This window comes from Arvicola amphibius, chromosome 14, assembly GCF_903992535.2.
Source record: "Arvicola amphibius chromosome 14, mArvAmp1.2, whole genome shotgun sequence".
NCBI lineage: Eukaryota > Metazoa > Chordata > Mammalia > Rodentia > Cricetidae > Arvicola > Arvicola amphibius.
In genome coordinates this window covers 50,923,058-50,943,785 of record NC_052060.1, presented here as the reverse complement: position 1 = coordinate 50,943,785, position 20,728 = coordinate 50,923,058, and the positions used below count along the sequence as shown (strand labels likewise).

The 20,728-nt window shown below is 40.0% G+C and overlaps 1 protein-coding gene across 1 annotated transcript in view; it reads right to left on the bottom strand.

Annotated features, from left to right (window-relative positions):
- Col24a1 (collagen type XXIV alpha 1 chain) overlaps window positions 1–20,728 on the bottom strand; it is a 258,382-nt gene that overhangs the window by 196,747 nt on the left and 40,907 nt on the right. Inside the window, exons 10-14 of the mRNA XM_038311332.1 lie at window positions 19,248–19,292; window positions 14,446–14,499; window positions 13,295–13,339; window positions 12,278–12,331; window positions 10,699–10,743 (exon numbers count right to left, since the gene is read on the bottom strand). Of these exons, the coding sequence (XP_038167260.1) occupies window positions 10,699–10,743; window positions 12,278–12,331; window positions 13,295–13,339; window positions 14,446–14,499; window positions 19,248–19,292 (243 nt within the window). The remainder of the gene's footprint in view (window positions 1–10,698; window positions 10,744–12,277; window positions 12,332–13,294; window positions 13,340–14,445; window positions 14,500–19,247; window positions 19,293–20,728) is intronic.

Genomic DNA, 20,728 nt, shown 5'->3' with positions numbered 1-20,728 from the left:
GCAGAAGACCTGTCTGCAGAATTGGTGCTCTCCTTCTCTCTCCACGTGGGTTCCAGGAATCAAACTCACATCACTGGGCTTGCACAAAGCATGCCTCTACGCACTGATTTATATCACCATCCCTAAGGTTCCTATTTTATAAAGACTATTTGGCAAAGACAGGTTATACTGTTTACCATCACAATACTTAGATGTATTCATTTTGAAATTCATGTCAAACAAAATGAAAATACAACTAGACTCATAACTTATTGATTTGTGCAAGTCAGCATTATATATTCTATTTAAAAGAATGCTTCAATTCATTGGCTTCCTCAGTACTTATGTGAAGATGTTTTGAAGACAGTTTAACACAGAAAAAGAACTAGATGATGCTCCTAAAACACAGTTAACTTCTACAAAAAACAGTTGTTGTTATTCTTTAATTAGAGGATAAAATCAACAATTGTGTAGTTGAACATAGTGTAGCCACATTCCTTTAGTATCAGTGGAAGTTCAAGTAATGATCCCATTTTCACTGTCCTGGGAGATCAAACTGATGTCAAAACGTTTATAACTCTGCAATACACCACCAAGTTCAGCATGAGGGTTTTAGTCGGGATCACTACCGTTGTGATGAAACACCGTGACCAAAAGCAACTTAGGTAGGAAAAGGTTTATTTCACTAATAGTTCCATATAACAGTTCATTATCAAAAGCAGTGAGCACAGGAACCTGGGGACAGGAGCTGGTGCCCAAGCCCTGGAGGAGTGTTGCTTATTGGCTTCTGTTAATGGCTTGCTCAGCCTGCCATCTTATAGAACTCAGGACCACCCTTCCAGAGATGATCCCACCCCCAATGATCTGGGGCCTCCTCTTCCCCCACTGATCACTAATTAAGAAAATGCCTTACAGCTGGATCTTATGGAAGCATTTTCTCAACTGAGGATCCTTCCTCTCTGATGATACCAGCTTGTGTCAAACAGATATAAAACTAGCCAGTTCAATGAGCAAATGCATTATATTTGAAAGTAGTTATGACAGTCAGGTAGTGAAAACAAAAGAGGAAAATATTGCCATGAATTGGATAAATTAGAGATGATTGGTGTTTTTCCTCAGTGAGATAATTAGGAAAGTGAGACACAGTAGGTGGTTGTCTTTATGTAAAATGTCCAGAGCGGGCAAACTCAGAGATACAAAGTGGGGATGTGGACGTGACAGGAGGGATGGATGCTTCGGAGCATAGGGTTGCCCTGGGAGGGGCTGCTGAAAATGCCCTAAAGCTAGAAAGCACAATGAACGCCCAACTCTGAGTGCACCAAAACCTATCAAATTATATATCAAATTTAAAGGAGTGAATTTTGTGTTATGTGAATTATATTTCAATAAGCTGTCCTGAAAACAAAGAATTAGGACTCCAGACATGGCTCAGAAGAGCTTGATGCAAAGCAAAAGGATCAGGGTTCAGATTCCCAACACCCATGTGAAAAGTTGAGCTTGGTGTCACATGTCTATGATTCCAGCACTGGGAGATAGAGATGAGCAGATCTCCTCAGCACTCGTTATCCAGACAGCGTTTGTTACAGCACAACTATGTATAACTGCATAACTATACTACACAACCTATGGAAAGCCCTCGATACCATGAAAAGAGCTATAGCCCTGACCAGATTGATGAGTGTAGCTCTGTTGGAGAATCTCACAGTTGTGGCTGACCTGGAGAAGCTGATAGATCATAGAACCTGATGGTGGCCTATACCACAAAGCTAGTAAAAGCCCAGAGGTCTCAATTCTCTAGCTCCACAGAATAACTTCTTCTCAGAACTGGAATGAGCTTGGATACAGACTTTCAGCCAGTCTGGCCTCCAGGTGATAATGGCCCCAATGGCATCTTAAACGCTACCTGATGGTGTGAGCACAGGATTCTGCTAAGCAGAGCCTTGATCCCCACCATGAAATTCAGTCTGCCGTACTTGCAGTACTTGTTATGCAGCAACAGACATAGGAAACTAATAAAACCACCAGTCTAACCTGTAAGTAGAGATGATAAATCCTCACTCATGCACTTTGTTATGGGTCATTAAGTCTGCTCACTATTTCTAGAGTCGTAAGCCTAACACAGGCTTGAAGACTTTCTGCCGCTGTTTTAGTGCATGTTCAAGTCAGTGAACATCAAAGCTAAACAAGTCAAAATTTTGTTTACCTTTAACAGTTTTGCCTTAATCCTATGAAATTTGTATCCTTAAAGTTTTATCATGCTAGCATTTCGTGTTCATCTCTTTTCCAATGAAGAGGGTAAATGATAAAATTTTGAAGACAATTTGCATGTAGTATCCATGTAAATCCAGGTTTAAAATATCAGGTTCTGATAGATTCTAAATTTTCGTGAATTTGTAAGAATATTTATTGCTACTGTCACATTAATTTTATGACTCCTGGAATTAAAAATAAGAGTACAGATGGGAACCAGCCAACATAAGTTTTCAATTATTAATAACCACAGTTTTAATGTGTAAAAGTCTACTGTACTCAATTATACAATTAGTTGGACATTTCTCTTTCCCATTTTTCTTCTGTATGACCAAATCCTCATTATAGTTTTAAGCCACTTATGTCTACAACATTAATGTCACCTTCAGTCCTTCCAGGATTTCACAGAGGACATGCTCAGAATGTCTCTGAGGCCCACGTGATATTAGATGGTGACAGCCAGTCTCAGCGGACTTCAGTGTTCTTTGATACTTGTTATTCCTGCTCTTGTACAGACCCCTTCCATGTCCAATCATAGCTGATGTTGATCACCCACAGAAAACAGAAGTGGTAACACATGATTTATGAAACTGTCCTAATGAAGATGCCGCAGCCTCTACTTTTACTCATTGTCTTTCGTCTTGGGAGAAGAAGAGCTCAACATTAAGACTCCCACAGAGCCTTAGTGAAGTCAGATCTCCCACTACCAACTAGCATCTACCTAGACAGCCTGTAAGAAAACTACCTTAAAGGTGGATCCTGTCATCCCAGTCAAGCCTTAAATGACTATGACACCCCTACCCAACCTTAACTTTAGGCTCATGAATTAGACGACTCAAACAAGCCATTTTGAAGTTCCTGACTAAAGAAACTATACCAACATATATTTATTATCGTTTTAAGAACATCTACTTGGAGTTATTTCTCATATAGCATGGATAACAACTATAACAACAGTGGTGTCTAAAATTATAGGGCATGCCATGGTAGCACTAGGCACTGAATCCTGGATGGCATGCCAGCCAGTGCCTTTCCTACACATTCGTTGTGTTTGCTTATGATCTGCAGAGCCTCCTAAAGCTCAAAGAATAAGTTTCTCTTTTGCCCAAGTCTAACACTGATATTGCTATCAAACATGGACATTTTCAAACACGAAAGGTCACTTCTGCTTGAATATACAGGTGGCATTCATAGTTTGGGTCACTCACAGATACCTGTAGTGCGTTTAGATATATGTAAACAAGGAAAAACTTCTCGCTGAGAGTGTTCAATAAGAGGATTATTTTCCCAGTTCTATGAAGAAATCATAAAAGTAATATGTATAGAATAAGAAAAATAATCATCAAATGGTTATGATGACTACTCATTACAGAATTAAAAGTAAAACAATATAAATACTTCTACATAATACATTTTTATAGCTAGCATAAAGTTTAAATATATATCCAATTTAAAGTAGAAATAAATAAAAATTATTACTAGTGATAATAAAATATGGTAATAATAAATTTTTTTTTTTTGGTTTTTCAAGACAGGGTTTCTCTGCAGCTTTTTTAGAGCCTGTCCTGGACCTAGCTCTTGTAGACCAGGCTGGCCTCGAACTCACAGAGATCCGCCTGCCTCTGCCTCCCGAGTGCTGGGATTAAAGGCGTGCGCCACCACCGCCCGGCTGGTAATAATAAATTGTATAGATAAAAACACACTAAGCTGGCATACCAGTGTATAGAGTTGTATATCTTTCTAAGATGAAACAGGAAGAGACCAGAATAATTTCCCTAGAATCGGAAAGAGGAAGCATACTGCAGAGTTTACTTCTGTGCACACTACACACACACACATCCACTTCCAGCATTTAAAAGTCCTTGATGGAGGGGAAAATCACGACAGATCAAGGCTGCAGTGTGGCCAGCTTTGTGATACCCATGTTCCACAGCCTCCTTGTCTACACAGCTAGGACAATCGGATCCACAGGTCAAAGGTGAAGCCTGGCACCTCAGGTGGACTGACAATAGTCTTCAATGGGACTTCGCATCATTCCAGGCAGGCTCCGATAGCCCATGCCTCCATTTTCGGAGTTATTTCTGTCTTGTTCTCAAAGAATGGTCATCACTTCACACTCCTATTCTGAGAACTGCCAGCGTCCTTCCCTTCATCGCAAAAAATACTTGGAACACAACATCTGCCACTCTTGCTGTTTTCCCTCAAAGAAAATGTAGCCCCAAACATTGCCCGGCCTGCCATATGCCACGATGCCACATGTCCTTCTTACTTTGTGACCTACTGTCCTCTGCATTTTCCATCTGTTATCAGCCCTGGACATAATCACCCCGCTGACTCGCCACCTGCTGGTGTCACGTCCTGTAAAGTCATGCCCTGTCTGGATTTTCTCCAAAGGAGCGGTGGGTGCCCCTTTCCCAACCCTGTGGGTGAAGCAAACTCAAAGCCCTGGAGTCTGAATTATTCTACATACTCATCATACAGGAGTTAACCAAATATGGCTGCAATAGATGGCTCCATAAAGTAGAAACCAGAAAATAGATAACCTTTTCCTTAATGAGGAAGTAATCGGTGGAAAATTAATGGTAATCTATCAAAGCACCTCAGCGTTTCCTTAATGGCCCAATGAACTACGATTTTTCCCGAAGCAGAATAAACAGTCTTCTCCAGAGAGCATGCACAGCTGAGACGATAGTGTGCACCAACGTGTTTAAGATTGCCGTGGGCTAAACATAGACACTAATAACAGATGCTCGGCAGAGCGCTTCTACTCTGAAACTCTTAACCCTGGGGTTAGAAGTCAAAACATAGCTTACTTTAAATAGACTCCTCCAACAGAATGCTATATGAGACGCGGTCTGGGGGTGGGGAATCCTTTTCTATAGTTAGAAAAGTAAACATCCCTTAAAGGTATCAATTTTCTTTTTCCAGGAGTAAAGCCCAGTGTGGCCATACTCTCAACCTTTAAATGTAATATGATCTGATTGCTTGCAATCTAGTTCCTTCAAGTCCGAGAAATCTCAAATAATTTTAACGTCTGTGTCTGAGTATGTGCACATGCACGTGTGCATGTGTGCACACAAATGCAGGTGTGTGCCTCCACAGCACATGTGTGAGGTTAGAGGACCACCTTGGCACTCAGGTGCCCTCACTGGGTTTCTCTTTGGCTTGGAGCTGCACCACAGAGGCCAAGCTAGTGGGCTCCCACACCTCCTGCAGCCTGTGTGTCTCTATCTCCCACCTCACCATCTCTGAAACTGCAGATCGCATGGACTGTGAGATCAAACTCAGATCCTCAGGCTTGCAAGAAAAGCCATTAATGAATGAGCCAACTCCCCAGCCTAAAACTCTGTGTGTTTTTTTTAAAATTTGTTTTCTTTTTGCTGGTTATTGTCTGGGTGTTATGGAGAGTGAATGCTATCTCCTATTTCATACTTGTCTTTAGTCACGGAAAGTCAGCTGTGGATTACATTGCTGAAACCACACAGCTTAGTAAATAAACATTTCTGTTGGTAAATCGAGCCAGTGGCCCCACAAATTCTTCTAAAAGCAGCATTAGAATTAGCACCCAACTGCTGCCCTACAAAATGAACTTTGGGAACTACACTGAAAAAATATGTGGAATTAAGTATAATACATGAAATCTGCAGTTCTCAAACATGCAAATCCTCCCTGCCTTCTTCACTATTTTTTCACTATTTTCCTTAAGTATTGTTACTTTTCAACAATGGCTACTTTGAGCCTTTAAAGAATATGATTCATCGCAGGACTGTCCCAAACTGTGTCTCACATATATACAATGAACTGTGTGTCACAGAACAGCACTGTGGGGGGTTTTGAAAAGTCTGACCCAGAAATATTTCCTGCTACCTTGTTTGATGTTTCCCCCTTCTGAGATCTCTGGAGAACGAACATTCCTTGGATTCAGACCCCAGAGTGCAAATGCATGCACAGGGCTCATCTCCTGGCTTGTCAGCCTTCAGGTAGCGGTTTTATTAATAGAACTCTGAGTTCCAGAGGCTAGCCTCTAGTCTTCAAGTTTTGATCTAATTATGACATGTGAACACGAGAGGAAAAGATAAAGGCTATGATAGCTGAATTCTGAGAACCTGAGTTAGCACAAGGGAGGCTAAATGCGGCTGGCAATAAACAAGGTCTTTAACTAAATGCACTGTTTAGCATGAGCCTCACCCCCCATCCCGAAATCAGGAACAGCTCATGAAAGCAAGGAGAGGAACTGGAAGCACCAACAGCTCAAGGCCTTGTTACATTTACTAAAATAACTATTTTAATACCATTTGACCTCGAAGTACAGCAAATTCCTAACAAAAACAATGATCTTATTTCAAAGTCATAAACTTGGTTTTAAAAAATGCTGAAGAAATACTGTGTTGCAAATATCAACTAAATATGTAAATACTGCATACAGACATTATTTCCCTGGCAGAAGGTGGTGTCTAGGAAGTAAGACTTGAGCAAAAGTAACATTTAACAGAAATGTTAAATTAAAAATAAACAATATGAAGCTAAATGACAGTTATCTCTGTTGTAAAGTCATTATTTCTTGAATAACCAAAACAATATGTCCTTCCTAAAATGTGCTCATTTCAGTAGCACTTGTATATTTAGAATGTCTAGAGGAGATTCATCTCCCTGTTAACCTATGATTTCATCGAACAACAACAACAAAGAGCCAGACATCACTAAGTTGGCTCCCTGCAGCTAATTTCATGGTTTGGGTTTACTCAGGGAAGTAAGTGATCATTTGCCAGCCGCGTAAACATGTGATTTGTAACAACATCCTCCTAAATGTAAGCTCAGAAATAATGATACATACGTTGCTCATGGGGTGGGGTATTTGAACCCTGCCTGATGTTTGCTGTACCTTAAACTGTCTCTCATTCTGACTGCTCATATTGCCAGGCCACTCTGTGGTCAAAATAAGAAAGAATATATATAACAAATATGACAAGTTACAGTATCAAACAATTTCCTACTAAAAAAAAATAGTTAAGAAAAATTGACTTCTGTGTTTTTCAAATATAATTCTCAGGAGCTAAATCTTGTACAAATGCTTACATTTTGAAGCAATAACCCTTCGTCGGTTTTATGAAGTGAGGAATAGTGAAATAAATGCTCTCTGAAGGCACTGCATTTAATATTTCCCTACACTTTCTTGAACTCTGTTAAGACTATTTATTTATTCGAGATAACATCAGCATGATAGAGGGGCAAGGACAGTTCAGGCACCCTCTCCTCTGCTGTCCAAGGACCTAGCTGGGGACATCCCTGTGGACACCTGGGATCCCCTCTAGAGCCAAGTCTCTTGTCAACCCTAAAATGGATCCCTTAATATCACCATAGAATCTTTATCCAGCGACGGATGGAGATAGAGACAGACCCTCATCAGAGCAACAGACTGAGCTTCCAAAGTCCAGTTGAAAGGCAGAAGGAGGGAGAAGAGCAAGGAAGTCAGGACCGCAAGGGGTTGGTCCACCAACTGAGGCAGTGTGCCTGTTCTAATGGGAGCTCACCAAATCCAGCTGGACCGGGTCTGAAAGAGCATGTGATCAAACCGGACTCTGATTGTGGCTGACACTAGGGGCTGACTGAGAAGCCATTGATAAAGGCACTAGGACTTGTTTTTACGGCATGTTCTGGCTTTTTGGGAACCTAGTCTATATGGATGCACAGCTCCCTAGGCCTGGATGTAGGGGGCCGGGCCTTGGACCTCCCACAGGGCAGGGTTCCCTGCCCTCTCGCAAGGAGGGTGGGAGAGGGAGCTGGAGGGGATTGGGAGGAGGGAAGAAAGTGTAAATAATTGAATGGAAAAATAAAATTAATTAAAAAACAAAAACAAAAAGCAAAAAAAAAAAACAAAAAAGCTATTTACTTCGATTAAATGAGTATGGGACTGAGTATGGGACTTTTTTTTTTTTTGGGGGGGGTTTTTTTCGAGACAGGGTTTCCCTGTAGTTTCTAGAGCCTGTCCTGGAACTAGCTCTTGTAGACCAGGTTGGCCTCGAAGTATGGGACTTTTGTATGCATGCATGTCTGTGTATCACATCCATTCTGTGCCCTCAAAGGCCGGAAGAGGGTGTTGAATTCCTTGGGACGGGAATTATAGATAGTTGTGAACTGTTATGTGGGTACAGGGAATCAAAAACAGGACCTCTGGAAGGAGCAGTCAGTGTCTCTAACTGCTGGGCCATCTCTCCAGCCCCCTTTATCTATCATTTTGAATTAAACAGAACCCATCATCTAATTTTATAATTCTCTAAGGAGTAAGCAACCAAAAGCTGCCTATAAATCTCTCTGGGTAATTTTTATCATTATGGAGTAGGAAATTAGAACCTTCCTGTATGTGGCTGATGCCAAGGCTGAGTCAATATTCATACAAAATCAAATATAATAATCACTCAAACTAGTCATTTTCCAAGTCATATATGATAGGACTTAGAAAATATTTGATTTGTTCAATTTCAACCATTGTCTGCTGGTTTATCTCAAGGTTCTGAATGCTTAAAGTAGTCATTAAAGAGTAATGTACCATTTTAAGCATGGGAAATTCTATATTACGATAAATGATTTTGCTTGGTTATTCCATTAGCAACAAGCTGACAGGAACAAGACAGAACAAAGAAGAGCCCAGGACTAAGTGATGAGATCAGATCACTGTCCGTCTGAACAGCACCAGAGCTTCACATTTTGGTTAGAAATTTGAAATATGATAGAGAATGCTTCTGTTGGGATGTGTGGATGGGGATTAAAATGCAAAGAACATAATATCATATTCACGTAAATGGAGTGTAATTAAATAATACAGTACATGAAGCACTTAAAATGCTGCTTACATCCCTTTAATGACATGGGAGTGATGGTTTGCTCCTGCTGGAGATGAGATCAGTTCTGCAGCTCATTATAGATGCAGGGAAACAAAATTTGAGTTTCTTTTACATTCTTGAGTTTGATAGATTTTTTTTTCAATAAACTGAAGTCTTCAAAGTGAAAAGTTCAAACAACTTTAACACATTTTGGCTACAAAGCATGAAAAAAAACATACCTCTTTTAAGTAGCCCGAGTAGAGGACAGAGAGCAGGAATTGCTAGAACCATAGCATAGCGCAGCTGCACTCGGTCTTAACGCTACTGCCCTTTTTCTTTTCTTTCTTTCTTTAACGTTCTGGCTCCAGTTACTTTCCCTCTCATCCTTCATCCATTTTAGGTGTGATTTGACATCTCAGACCTCCTGTTTCCCAGCCTTATGGACTCTAGCATCTATCCTGAATTATTTTCAAATGATATTACAAAGCTCAGAATGCTGAGTGTTTTAAATAATTTAAATATTCCAAATAGGTGATATCATAGATAACTTTGGCTTTTTATTGATAGGTGATTTAAAAAAAATGTCCAAAGCAATAATATTGCATCTAAAATTTGAGAAGGCCAAGAGAAAATGGCAAATGAAGTAACTATAGGTATTTTTGACTCTTCTTTATATTGCCAAAATCACAGAGTCCAGTTGCTTTAAAATATATGTACTTGCAACAGATTTAGATCCTTAGAAAAAAATACAACCGCAAGACACATGGGTCCATTTTTGCTGGCATTAAGATAGTATTTGTAAATAACAAAATTTTGAGTCAAACTATTATAAAAGATCTTTTTTCCCCTTCACAGCCACAGTCCAGCACAGACTGCCACCCTAAAAGCCAGTGTAGAGTGGTGAGGAAAACACCATAAATGGAGGAACAGTAGCTAAGTAGCTCTGTTAGCTCAGCCAGGGTAATTCTCTGGACTAATTTCCTCATTTATTAAGAATTGAATCTCAGACAATAGCAAAATATTTTCCTAAGAAATTTTTGTATTATCTAGTAAAATTCACATTCCTTGCTTTCTAAAAAAAAATCTGAAAACATAAGAAATGCAAGAAGAAAGTCACTCAGGAGTAATCAATCCACGGTTTGGGGGCTACCTCTCACCCATACAGCTCATTACAAAATTGCAAGCTTCTTTAAAACATTAAGACGTTTTTTTTTTTTTTTTCCCCAGTGTGTTTGTTACTTCTGTCGTTCTCCAGTGAGAATTTGATAGACGGCAACACAATGTCATGATGTCAAATGGTTGGATGCCTCTGTGTGGAACTTAAGGTGTCTACTCATCAAAGGCAGGCTGAAGCTGGGTTTCTGTCATGGTTTAAGTTGTTCCTGTATGTTCTGGCATTGTATCTTCCCTCCACGGAGACAGCAATTTATTCTGCTGCTGTACCCAAAGGCTTAGAAGCATTACATTTAGAGCTATCTTTATACCTACATTTCCTTTACCATCTCAAGTATTATCTGGTATACCTTTAAAGTGGCACAAATCAGTGGACGACAACAAACACAGAGGCACGAACATTCTAAGAAGGGAGAAATGAACGAGCTCACATCCCACTAGTCTACTGAACCACAAGGAGGGTGGACCAGGTTACCTGTCTTCCCTTTGGACCCTTCTTCCCACGCATCCCCGGAATGCCCTACAATACAGAAAAGTCAAAAGTAAGTACTAGCTGAATGAATGCATTAAATAACATAACTCTTTTAATTGAATATCAATTGGTGAAATATAAATGAGCGCAACATTCAGAAAAGCATCAATATATTCATTTAACTTAAACATATTCATTTAGCAATACATTCCATTATTTCCCCCCAAAAGATTCCTGATGTCATCCAAGCTTTCAAATGGGGCCCTTCCCTTCCTTGGCAATAATAGTTATTTGTGAGGAGTAGACATGCCACCAATAATGGCAAGCCAGGAGAACAGGAACGTCTTATTTTCTACAGCTAAAACAGGATGTGCGTCCTCCTCTGTCTTCTCCTCTTTCTCTGTTTGGAGATAAACAAAGTTAATCAAATCCTTGCACTGCCAGCTTCCAATTGTATGTGAAACCAATTTCAGTGAAGCAAGACAGAGGATTCTTCCATTGTACCAGATCATCTTTCGTGAAGATGCCACCAGCCTCACTTCAGGTTTCTCGTCATGAGCCCCAGTGGCCACATTCTAAGCATTCTTACTTCCTGCATGTGGTCAGGGATGAGTCACTTGCTCTGTATATGTCTTACTCTCTCTCAATCAGTAATGAGGATGCTCTGTGGGCATTACAGGAGTTAATTTATATGAAGTGTCTGCACAAAAGTGTGTGTGTGTGTGTGTGTGTGTGTGTAGTGGTATTTCATTTGTATTTTATTAAATAAAGCTTGCCTGAAGATCAGAGAGTAAAACAGCTGCACCGATCAGCTTTACAGACCAGGCAGTGGTGGCACACACCTTTAAGCCTGGTGGTCACACTAGTTAGCCATAGAAACAGGCGGTACTGGTGCATGCCTTTAATCCCAGAACTAGAGAGGAATATAAAACAGGAGACAGGTTTCCGCTCAGTCTTATTCTGAGAATTCCTGGAGGCAGGGTCGCCATTTCAGACTGAGGTAGAGGTAAGATCCAGTAACTTTTTTGCTTTTCAGGTCTTCAGGTTGAACCCCAATATCTGTCTCTGGGTTTTTATTAATAGTGGTGTGTGTGTGTGTGTGTGTGTGTGTGTGTGTGTGTGTGTGTGTGTGTGTGTGTAGCTATTTGGTAAATCGTGTACTATTCCAATGCTTATTATTAACATTTTTCCATTTCAATCTACTCTGAGTCCGACTGTCTGTTAACTGATATGGAAAGCACCCTACTTGACAATGTCACCTTGACTTACAGTCCTTTATAATCCCCAGAGAGGATGATATTCATCAGGACTGTGTGTGGTTACACAGAGCCCTATTTTCATGTTTTAACATATATTTTAAAACTTGAACTTAAAAATCTCCAACCATATATGTTCATATCATGTTTCTTACAAAAAATGCAGTAGAATTTATAAAAGTCCAATATTTTTGGCAGGTGATTTCTCTTAGACTGAGCTCACTCACTCATTCAGTAGACTCCCCACCCCACATGTGAGTTTGTGATTCCCCACCAGATCACAAGGAGAATGTGTTAGAGGCAATATTTGAAGGAAATGACGTCACCCTTTCTCCTTCAGGTCCCATCTGTCCTGCTTCTCCAGGAGAGCCAATGAAACCCTTGAAGAAAGAAAATAATCTTTACATTGTTTTGTTTCACTGTTTGAGCCATAAAATTCTAAGCAGAAGTGCTTCAAATGTTATGTATCTTAATATTAAATTTAAAGATGTAAAAATCTGAACAACTTCTTCTGTTGCTGCTTTTTGTCAAGATATTACACATGAATCTTTTTACTGATATAAAATATTAGAGAGAGTAACTCAAGGCATGGTAGCAGCTGAAAATCAAGACAGTCAAAGCCTTTCCTTCACTGAAGTTCCAAGCCGGAAGATACAGAGACTGTGTACATCAGTCACGAGAATGCAAGGCAGACTGCAAGTAGTACAGGGATGCATGCATTTAAGTGAGGGGAGCACAGAGACCTACAGCACACAAATCTTGGTAGGCAGAAGCTGGAGAATGTGCAAGCCAAAAACAGCAACCGCAGCAACGGGGTTGAATCTGTAGCATGCTCCATCATGGTGCTATGTTTTCTTTTTTCCTCACTGATGAAGAACGGCTCACATTTTCCTTGAATGATTTAGGGGTGTAAAGGGATGCCCAGATGGGAAGCTGACTCCCTTCTTACAGGGGTTTCCTTATGCACGACAGCAATGATGACTCCTGCACCACCAAATTATCTCTACTTTAAATTATCATACATCTCTTCACTTCTTCACTCTGACATGTCTTCTGAGGCTTAGATTTGTGCATATGTAAATGATGCCACACAGTAGGCTCATTGCATCCTAATGTAGACAAAAGCAAGTTAAGAAGTGGTGCAAGCACTGCCTTGAGACGGGCTTTTCTGTGCGTCAAAGGGAAAACGGCAAATGCACTCCTTTTAAAAATATCTGCAAAGCCCATAAAAAGTGTGGAAAGGGTAAGTACTTTGTATATTTCCATTCTACCTTCTTGGAGGTATACTTAGCAAACTGATATCTAACAAACAAAACCAGAAAACAAATAAAATGCTTACTTACTCGGACACCTTTAGGGCCTGGGTTCCCTTCCGGTCCAGCTAAACCCTGTGTGAACAGAGGGTGATGTTAGGATAGTACAGAATGTTTGAGGAGTTAACAAATAGACTGATAAAACTACAAAAGTACTATAAAATTCAGAATGCAGTTTACCCAAAGAAGATTGCAAACGTTCAAAGGATTTTATAATTTCAGAACCCCAAAGGCATTACATGAAGTTAATATATAACTATATTTTACTCACATAAATAAAATACATCAGCAGGTGTTTTCAGGGACAACAAACCACCTGTCTTCTATAAATTATTTTTTAGATGTATTCTTTGAAGACACCTCTAACTTACTCTGAAATCTATCTGGTTTACATTTAAACTTCAAATCACTGTCCATGTATGTATTCATGTTTTGTCTTTTTCTGATAGCACACACCCTCACTAGATGGTTCCAGCACAATATAAATAGCTTTGGATAGTTTTAAGTGCCTACAATGCAATTCTGTTAACAATAGATGAATTCTTATATTGTTATTTGCCCTTTTCTTGAGAATAAGGCTATAAATCTAGACTTCAAAATGTAATTAATTATTTTTTAGAAAACAATCATGTCATGAAAAGTCTAAGAAGGGAAACTTATTCTATTATTAGTTTATGTTAAGTTGGGAAAAATTAGAGGAAAATACCTACAAAATGATAGGATCAGCTTTTTTTTTTTTTTCAAAATTCTACAGTGAACGGAGTTCAGGGTAGATGAAAGTATTTTGCAGAGGCATGTGAAGACCGCCAACTGTCTCCCAGTTTTTACAAGTGTGTTATTAAAAATAACACTCGTTGTGGAGATGCTCTCACACTTATTTCATTTCAGTCAAGGTAGCGTGGGACTCATTTCAGATTTTGTTTGTCTCTTAGGCATCGTAACTTTAAAAGCTCCAATGTAAAATGTACCAGATGTATTTACAAGCCAGGCTTCCACATGCAACAAGTCCGTCTACAGTGCAATGGTTGAAGAATTTTTACAACTTTGATTTTGATCATTTATCTAAGGAATTCACCATGAAGGAGAACTAATGTAACTGCCATTTGAACAACGACTCTCAAAATCAGAATCTGCAATGCGTATGGGATACGAAAGGAGAAGGGTAAACATAGTCACTGCACCTGCCTGCCAGGGTAGCCAGGTGAGCCAAGATTACCAGCGAGTCCTGGAACTCCCTGAAATGAAAAGTAAATAAGACAGATGAAATCCACAGGAGACCTAAAGAAACACATTTGGTATTTTAGAATACCCAAGTTTATATATATAAAAAAAACAATCCTATGAAATTACTGAGTATAGCGGTGTGGATCATACTGAAGTCATTATCTGGAGGAAATTAAGCCAAAAGCTTTCTAATAAAAATGAGTAAAGCTGTTAAATGAAGGCCATAAGTGAGATACTGATTACTGATCACACATGTGGGAGGACAAAGCCCAGTGCTGCCTATCGAGAGGAAAATTATTTCTGATGAAAAGCAAGTACATGTCTTAATAGTCTTTGTATCTTCATCACTCTACACTCTTCCTTAATGTTGGAGCACCAACCTCAGGAGCCCAAGGAGATCGGTAAACTTCAAAGCCAACCTCTAACTTTATAGAGAGTTTGACCGGGTAACTAGATCCTGATTGACAAACCTTTATAATGCCATGGTTGGCCTCAAATTCAGAGTAAATGTGAAAGCTACTTGGGCTGACTACTTTCTGCTTCAGGTTCACGTGTTCAAATCCTAAGCTCAACACTGAGACCTAGTGACTTAATGGGGAGGGCTTACGGTGGGCAGCTATGTCAAAAGGGTGGGGTTTTATGAATGGGATGGAAGTTCTTGTACAAAGCTATCAAGAGCTTGGAGCCCTATCTGCACCATTCCAGGACACAAGGCAGCTGCTTGTTGCCAGGCATGCAGCCCTCTGTAGAGTCCATCAGACTGGCCTTCTGCTCTGAGGTCTCAGCCTGTAGGACTGGGAAAAACACAGATTTGCTGTTTATGAACCAGCGGTCTGTAGCGTTTTGCCATAGCAGCCCACACTGCTATGACACAGAGTGAGTTCACTTGGAATTGACACGCTCTGTATTCTTGGCACAAGACAAATTTTGCTCAAAGAAAACAGAGAGAGATTCAAAAGACATCAGAAAGGACATCTGTTGCAGACGGGCTGAAAAAATAGTAAAAGCTTATATTTTTGCATTATCTTTCATTGATGTTTTGAAGATTTTATTTATCTAGTTGTTTATGAGTGCTTTGCCTGCACGTATGTCTAATGCCACATGCATGCAATGCCCATGGAGGCGGGAAGGGTGCAGCTGATACCCTGGAACTCGAGTTCCAGATGGTTGTGAGCCACCAGGAGAGGGCAAGAACTGAGCCCTGGTCCTCTGGAAAGGCATCCAATGTTCTTCATTGCTGAGCCGCCTCTCCAGACACCCATCGGTATTTTATTCATTTGTTTAGTCAGAGTTTATGTGTCTTAAACAATTCTTGAATGAAGGAAATGTCAAAAGAATGTGTGACATGCTGTTTTATTTAACATCAAAGGATAACAACAGAACAGTGGTAGGCTCTCTAGACTCCCTGTGACACAGAATTCAGTTTCATCTTATTGACCATAAAGAGATAATGGGCTCCATTCTTGTCCCCCACCCTCCGTGGCACACAGAGCACCAAATCCAATCTAAATACTAGAACTCCTCCAATTTTTGAAATCAAGAGAAAGATCAGACCCAGGGAAAAACGAACTAAGGATACAATTTAAAGGTTTTTTTTTTTTCTCGTTTTTCAGAATGCTTCTTTCAGTTTTGTTCTCTTGTTTCTCTTCATGTCCCCTTTGACCAATAATTGTTCCTTGCTAGTACTGTTCTCTGTAGCAGTATTTTATACATATTTTACATCTCTTACGTTGATATTATTTTTTCCATTTTACATCTGAAGAAATGAAGATATGTAGAAGTAATGACAGTAGACAGTTTAATGAACTATGAATAAACACTGGCCTTCTGGGGCTTACACAAAAATCCTTATCTACATGAGAAGACTATCTAAAACTGTATATATAGAATATTACCCTATTAATATGTGCTACATAAGATATTTTATTCCTGTCATGCTTACTGAGCATGCTCCAGGCACTAAGTGCTGATATATAACATCTTATTCAATTTGTTCAAAATTCCTATAAAATAGATATTATTGTTCATGTCCTATAGATTTGAGAAAAGGAGATGAAATCAAGCCTCCAGTGGCATGTCACATGGCTAGTACATGAGACAGCAGGATTTAAATCAATGAGTTTTATTCCAGAAGCTGTCATTCAAGGTGGTTCTCCAGTGTTAGTCTGGTGTGCAGGTCACACCCTAGGAAAAGCTGCCTAGTTATTGAGCTTTACTTCAGTGTATTAACAACTGTCTCTCTTAATGTCTCATCCGATTCCAAAATATACAGAACCAAGTCGAGAGAGTCACAAGGTTTTGTACTTGGCTATGAGGATGGGAACAAGTGAGACACATTCAAAAGTTGGTTTTTATTTATAGGTCATTGTCTCTCTAACTAATGCTAACCGCCATCCCTGTCTCATTCCATCCCCAGCTAGATTAGGTTAACTGAAGTCAATTGTTCTTAAAGCAAATCTGTAATGGGACATGAGGGCAATCTGCTTCTGTGAAAGGATTTCTAACACATCCCAGCTGCGCAGAGGAAACAGGAGAATTCCATTCATGTTTCAGTCCTGCTATGGCGGATGAGCACCAACAAAGCCAGCAAGTGAGTGTCCCTCATGGTCTCTGTAGGGCTCTAGCACACTGTGGGCTGGGCATACTCTAAAAGTCACATGATAAGCACAGAAACACAAGATATGATGGCTGAGTTCACTCTGTACTTAAAAGTGGGTTTTTAAAAGAGTGCTCTTATCGAGCAATGAGCATCAGGGAAGAAAGGCGCCCGCTATAATCTCACGTCTTATGCAGAGAGCATCAAAATGCCTGCACCTGTTGGGTGGCTCTGCTCACACCTGCAGCAATGCCCCTACAGGGCTTTTCGACACACTCTCGGTTTCCTCATTAACAAAACAGAACAATAACCTGGGCTGTCAATATTATGTGGAGAAAATAAACAGAAGACAGGAGCATCTTTGAAAGTGGTGGCAATGGCAACAAAATGCTACTGAGCACTTGATTAATTAGCACGTGTAAAATATTAAGTCGTTCTACAGTAGGTCGCAGTCTGTCATAGTACAATTTGGCAAAAAAAAAAAAAAGAATACAGGCTTGGCCAGCCCTTAAGACTAGAATGCATGCAAATGAGATAATTGTGTTTTCAAATGTTTGCTGGCCAATTTGTTGACAAATTTCCCAGAAATGAATCTCAGAATCAAAGCCACATTCTAAATGAAATGAATCAATGTTTGTCCTGTGCACATCCAGAGTTTACACAGTTGAAATGCAAGAGTATTTTCAGTTGTTCCTCAGGTCACTACCAACTGTGACTCTTGTTTTTCTGGTCTTTATGAAGGGTATGTGTAGGTACATGTGGATGTCTGTGTGTGTGTACACACTGTGGCCGAAGGTCAGCCTTGGGTACCATTCCTCAGGAATCCTCTACCTTATTTTATGTTTCAGGTTCTTTTCTTCAGAGCTGAGGTTTGCCAAGAGGGATATTCTCCCTAGGCGGTGAGACCCAGGAGCTTCTATCCCTTTAGCGTGCGTGCTGGGAATCTAACTCATGTCTTCATGCTTGCATGGTGAGTGTTTTACAATGTGCTCTCACTGGTACCTGTATTTCCAGTCTTTAAACCCGAATTCAGACTTCCCAATTAGTAATACTATTACCCCTCAGAGCAGTAACATCTAAATGAATAGAATTAGACTGCTGAGCAGCTGAGAGGACTAGTCAGGACTGCCAGGGCCAAGCTGTCATTGACTTCTGATATATTGGGTTGCTTCATTGGAATCTACATATTTCTGCCAAAGCAGTATTCTAGGGATTCTTTTCTCCCAAGGGCTAATTCCCACCACCCTTCTCATTCTCTCCCCCTGTAGATGCTCACAGGCCTCTCAGCACTTGTCTGAGCTTCTGGAAGCCAAGCTTGCACCTGCCACTGATACACACGCCACTCTCCTGGCCATGGGTGGTAATTAGTAATCTTGAAAAACTGTGCCTCGGGGACTGGATATGGCACGCTATCCTGCTTAACATGAATCCAAGAGGAATCTGGCTTTGGCTCTTCATTTGTGTATTTCCCTTGGAGACTAATCATCACTTTTTGTTCTGGAGTTTTTCTCAGGCTTCCTGAGGCTGTGCTGAGACATTGATAACAGCATCCATTACCTTAGTCAGGTTCTTATCCCTGCACCCTCACCCTCTGTGATCATATTTTCTCTATGATGCAATATCAGTATTTTCTTGGGGGAGAGAAGACTAATAATGTGATCAAAAGCCAAACAGGTACAAAAGTATTTTGACTTTTAAGCAGTACATGTGTACATACCCATACATATGGATAACAATGTATGGTCCATTCTAGTTTTAATTGCCGATTGGGATCTCATGAACCAATTAGACCTAAAATTGAATGAAAGGCCAGGTGCTTATGGGTATATATATATATATATATATATATGTATATATATATATATATATTCATTCTTGGAAAGGGTCTGAAGCAGTTACAAAATTCTCAAAGGGACTCGTGAATCAGAGGTTTGAGAATCACTGTTCTGAACACAACAGGAAAAGAGAAAGTGAGCAAGGGTAAAGCATCGCTAGTTCATAATCTTGCTAGTAATCTCTAGATAACTAAAAAGGTTTTAGCTTTGCTCTAAATAAGATGAAAGTAGCTATGAAGAAAAATTGAAGAGGTAAAAGAGAAATGATCCTCCCAGGGTGTCCCTTTATGTCTGCCTTTGATGCCCAAGAAAGCAAGAAAGGACTTACTTGTTCCCCACGGAGGCCAGGGAGCCCTGGATGTCCTTTGGGACCCTGTAGAAATAAGTGAAGATAAGACATGGAAAGTCAACTTACACAAGGCGGTCAACTATCTAAATACAGGCTCTAAAACACAGGGAATTTTGTTTGTTTACTTGCTCTGTTTTCAACACTGGACATTGAACCCAGCGCCTCATCCACGGCAGGGGAACAAGCAAGCATTCTCCCACTGAACCATGTGCCTAGCCCCTAGTTAGCTCGTTACCAGTACTTTTAGTTCCCCAGTCAATAAAATAGCTGTTCAATTTCTTTCAAATTTGAATAAGAGTTTAATTTCAATCAAAAAACCTAATTCTTAAAATAACTGTTATAAAAGGCTCCCATCTCTCAAAGAATCTGTGAAATTTACTGCGGCATTTATAAAGTTGTGTTTAACTTAGTAACATTGAGACAACATGCCTTTTGACATAATTCTGTTTATAATTACTGAAAAGTTGGACCACATCCAGCCCTGTCTCTAATCCAGTCACCATTGCAACTCATGAATGACTAAGGAAAGAGGCTGTCATCTATGGAGTCTTTCAAACGGCCCTGTAAAGTCTTCTGGGAAATCAGCCATAGAAGTCTTTTCCAGGTAAGAGAACCAATGAACAAATATTAACCTCTCTCATTGGCAACTTATGTTATAAAATAGATAGTGTAATTTTTCCACTAGAAAAATCTGCAACAGAATTAAAGAAGTTCAAAGACAGAACAGGGAGAAGGAGACTCTGGGGCTTATTGATCCAGATAGAATCAAATATCCTGGAATCAATATCTCATTTCCAGAAAGTTGGTTCACATAAAAGAAAGGAAGTTTGCTTTTTTTCTTTTTTTGGTGTGTGCATGTTCATGCATGTGAGGTTTGCTTGTATATAAGCATGCATGTGTGTGGGGAGACCACAGGTTGATGCCTGGTTCTTTCTCCAGCTCTCTCCCCCTTGTTTTTGGAGACAGGGTCTCTCACTGACCAGGAGCTTACTACCCTGCCTCACTGGTGCTGGAGTGCAGAAGTGCAGCCTCACAGCCGGCTTTCCTACACAGTGCAAGAGTTCTAAACTCAGGTCCTCATGCTTGGGCAGCAAGAACGTTACTGACCCGGTCATATTCCCCCGCTCACATTTCCTTTTCTTAAGTATTTATAGAATTAGGCTGAAAAGACAGGCCCGGGAGTTCAAGACCAGGTTCACACCAAAGGAAGCTCATAGAAAGTTAAGCAAAAAATAACTCCAGTGTGGAACAAATAGCTAAACAACAACAATATGTGCCATCTATATACTGCAAGCAAGACAGTCTTTAGTGGCTCACAGTAACCTAATGAAATGAATCAGGATCAATCACTGTAGGTTAATAAGAGAAGGCAAGTTTAGAATAGTGTATTAGAGACTGGAATATGGGTTTGGTTCCAAAATGACCCTACTTGAAAAGGAAATTATTTAGGAAGCTCTGTG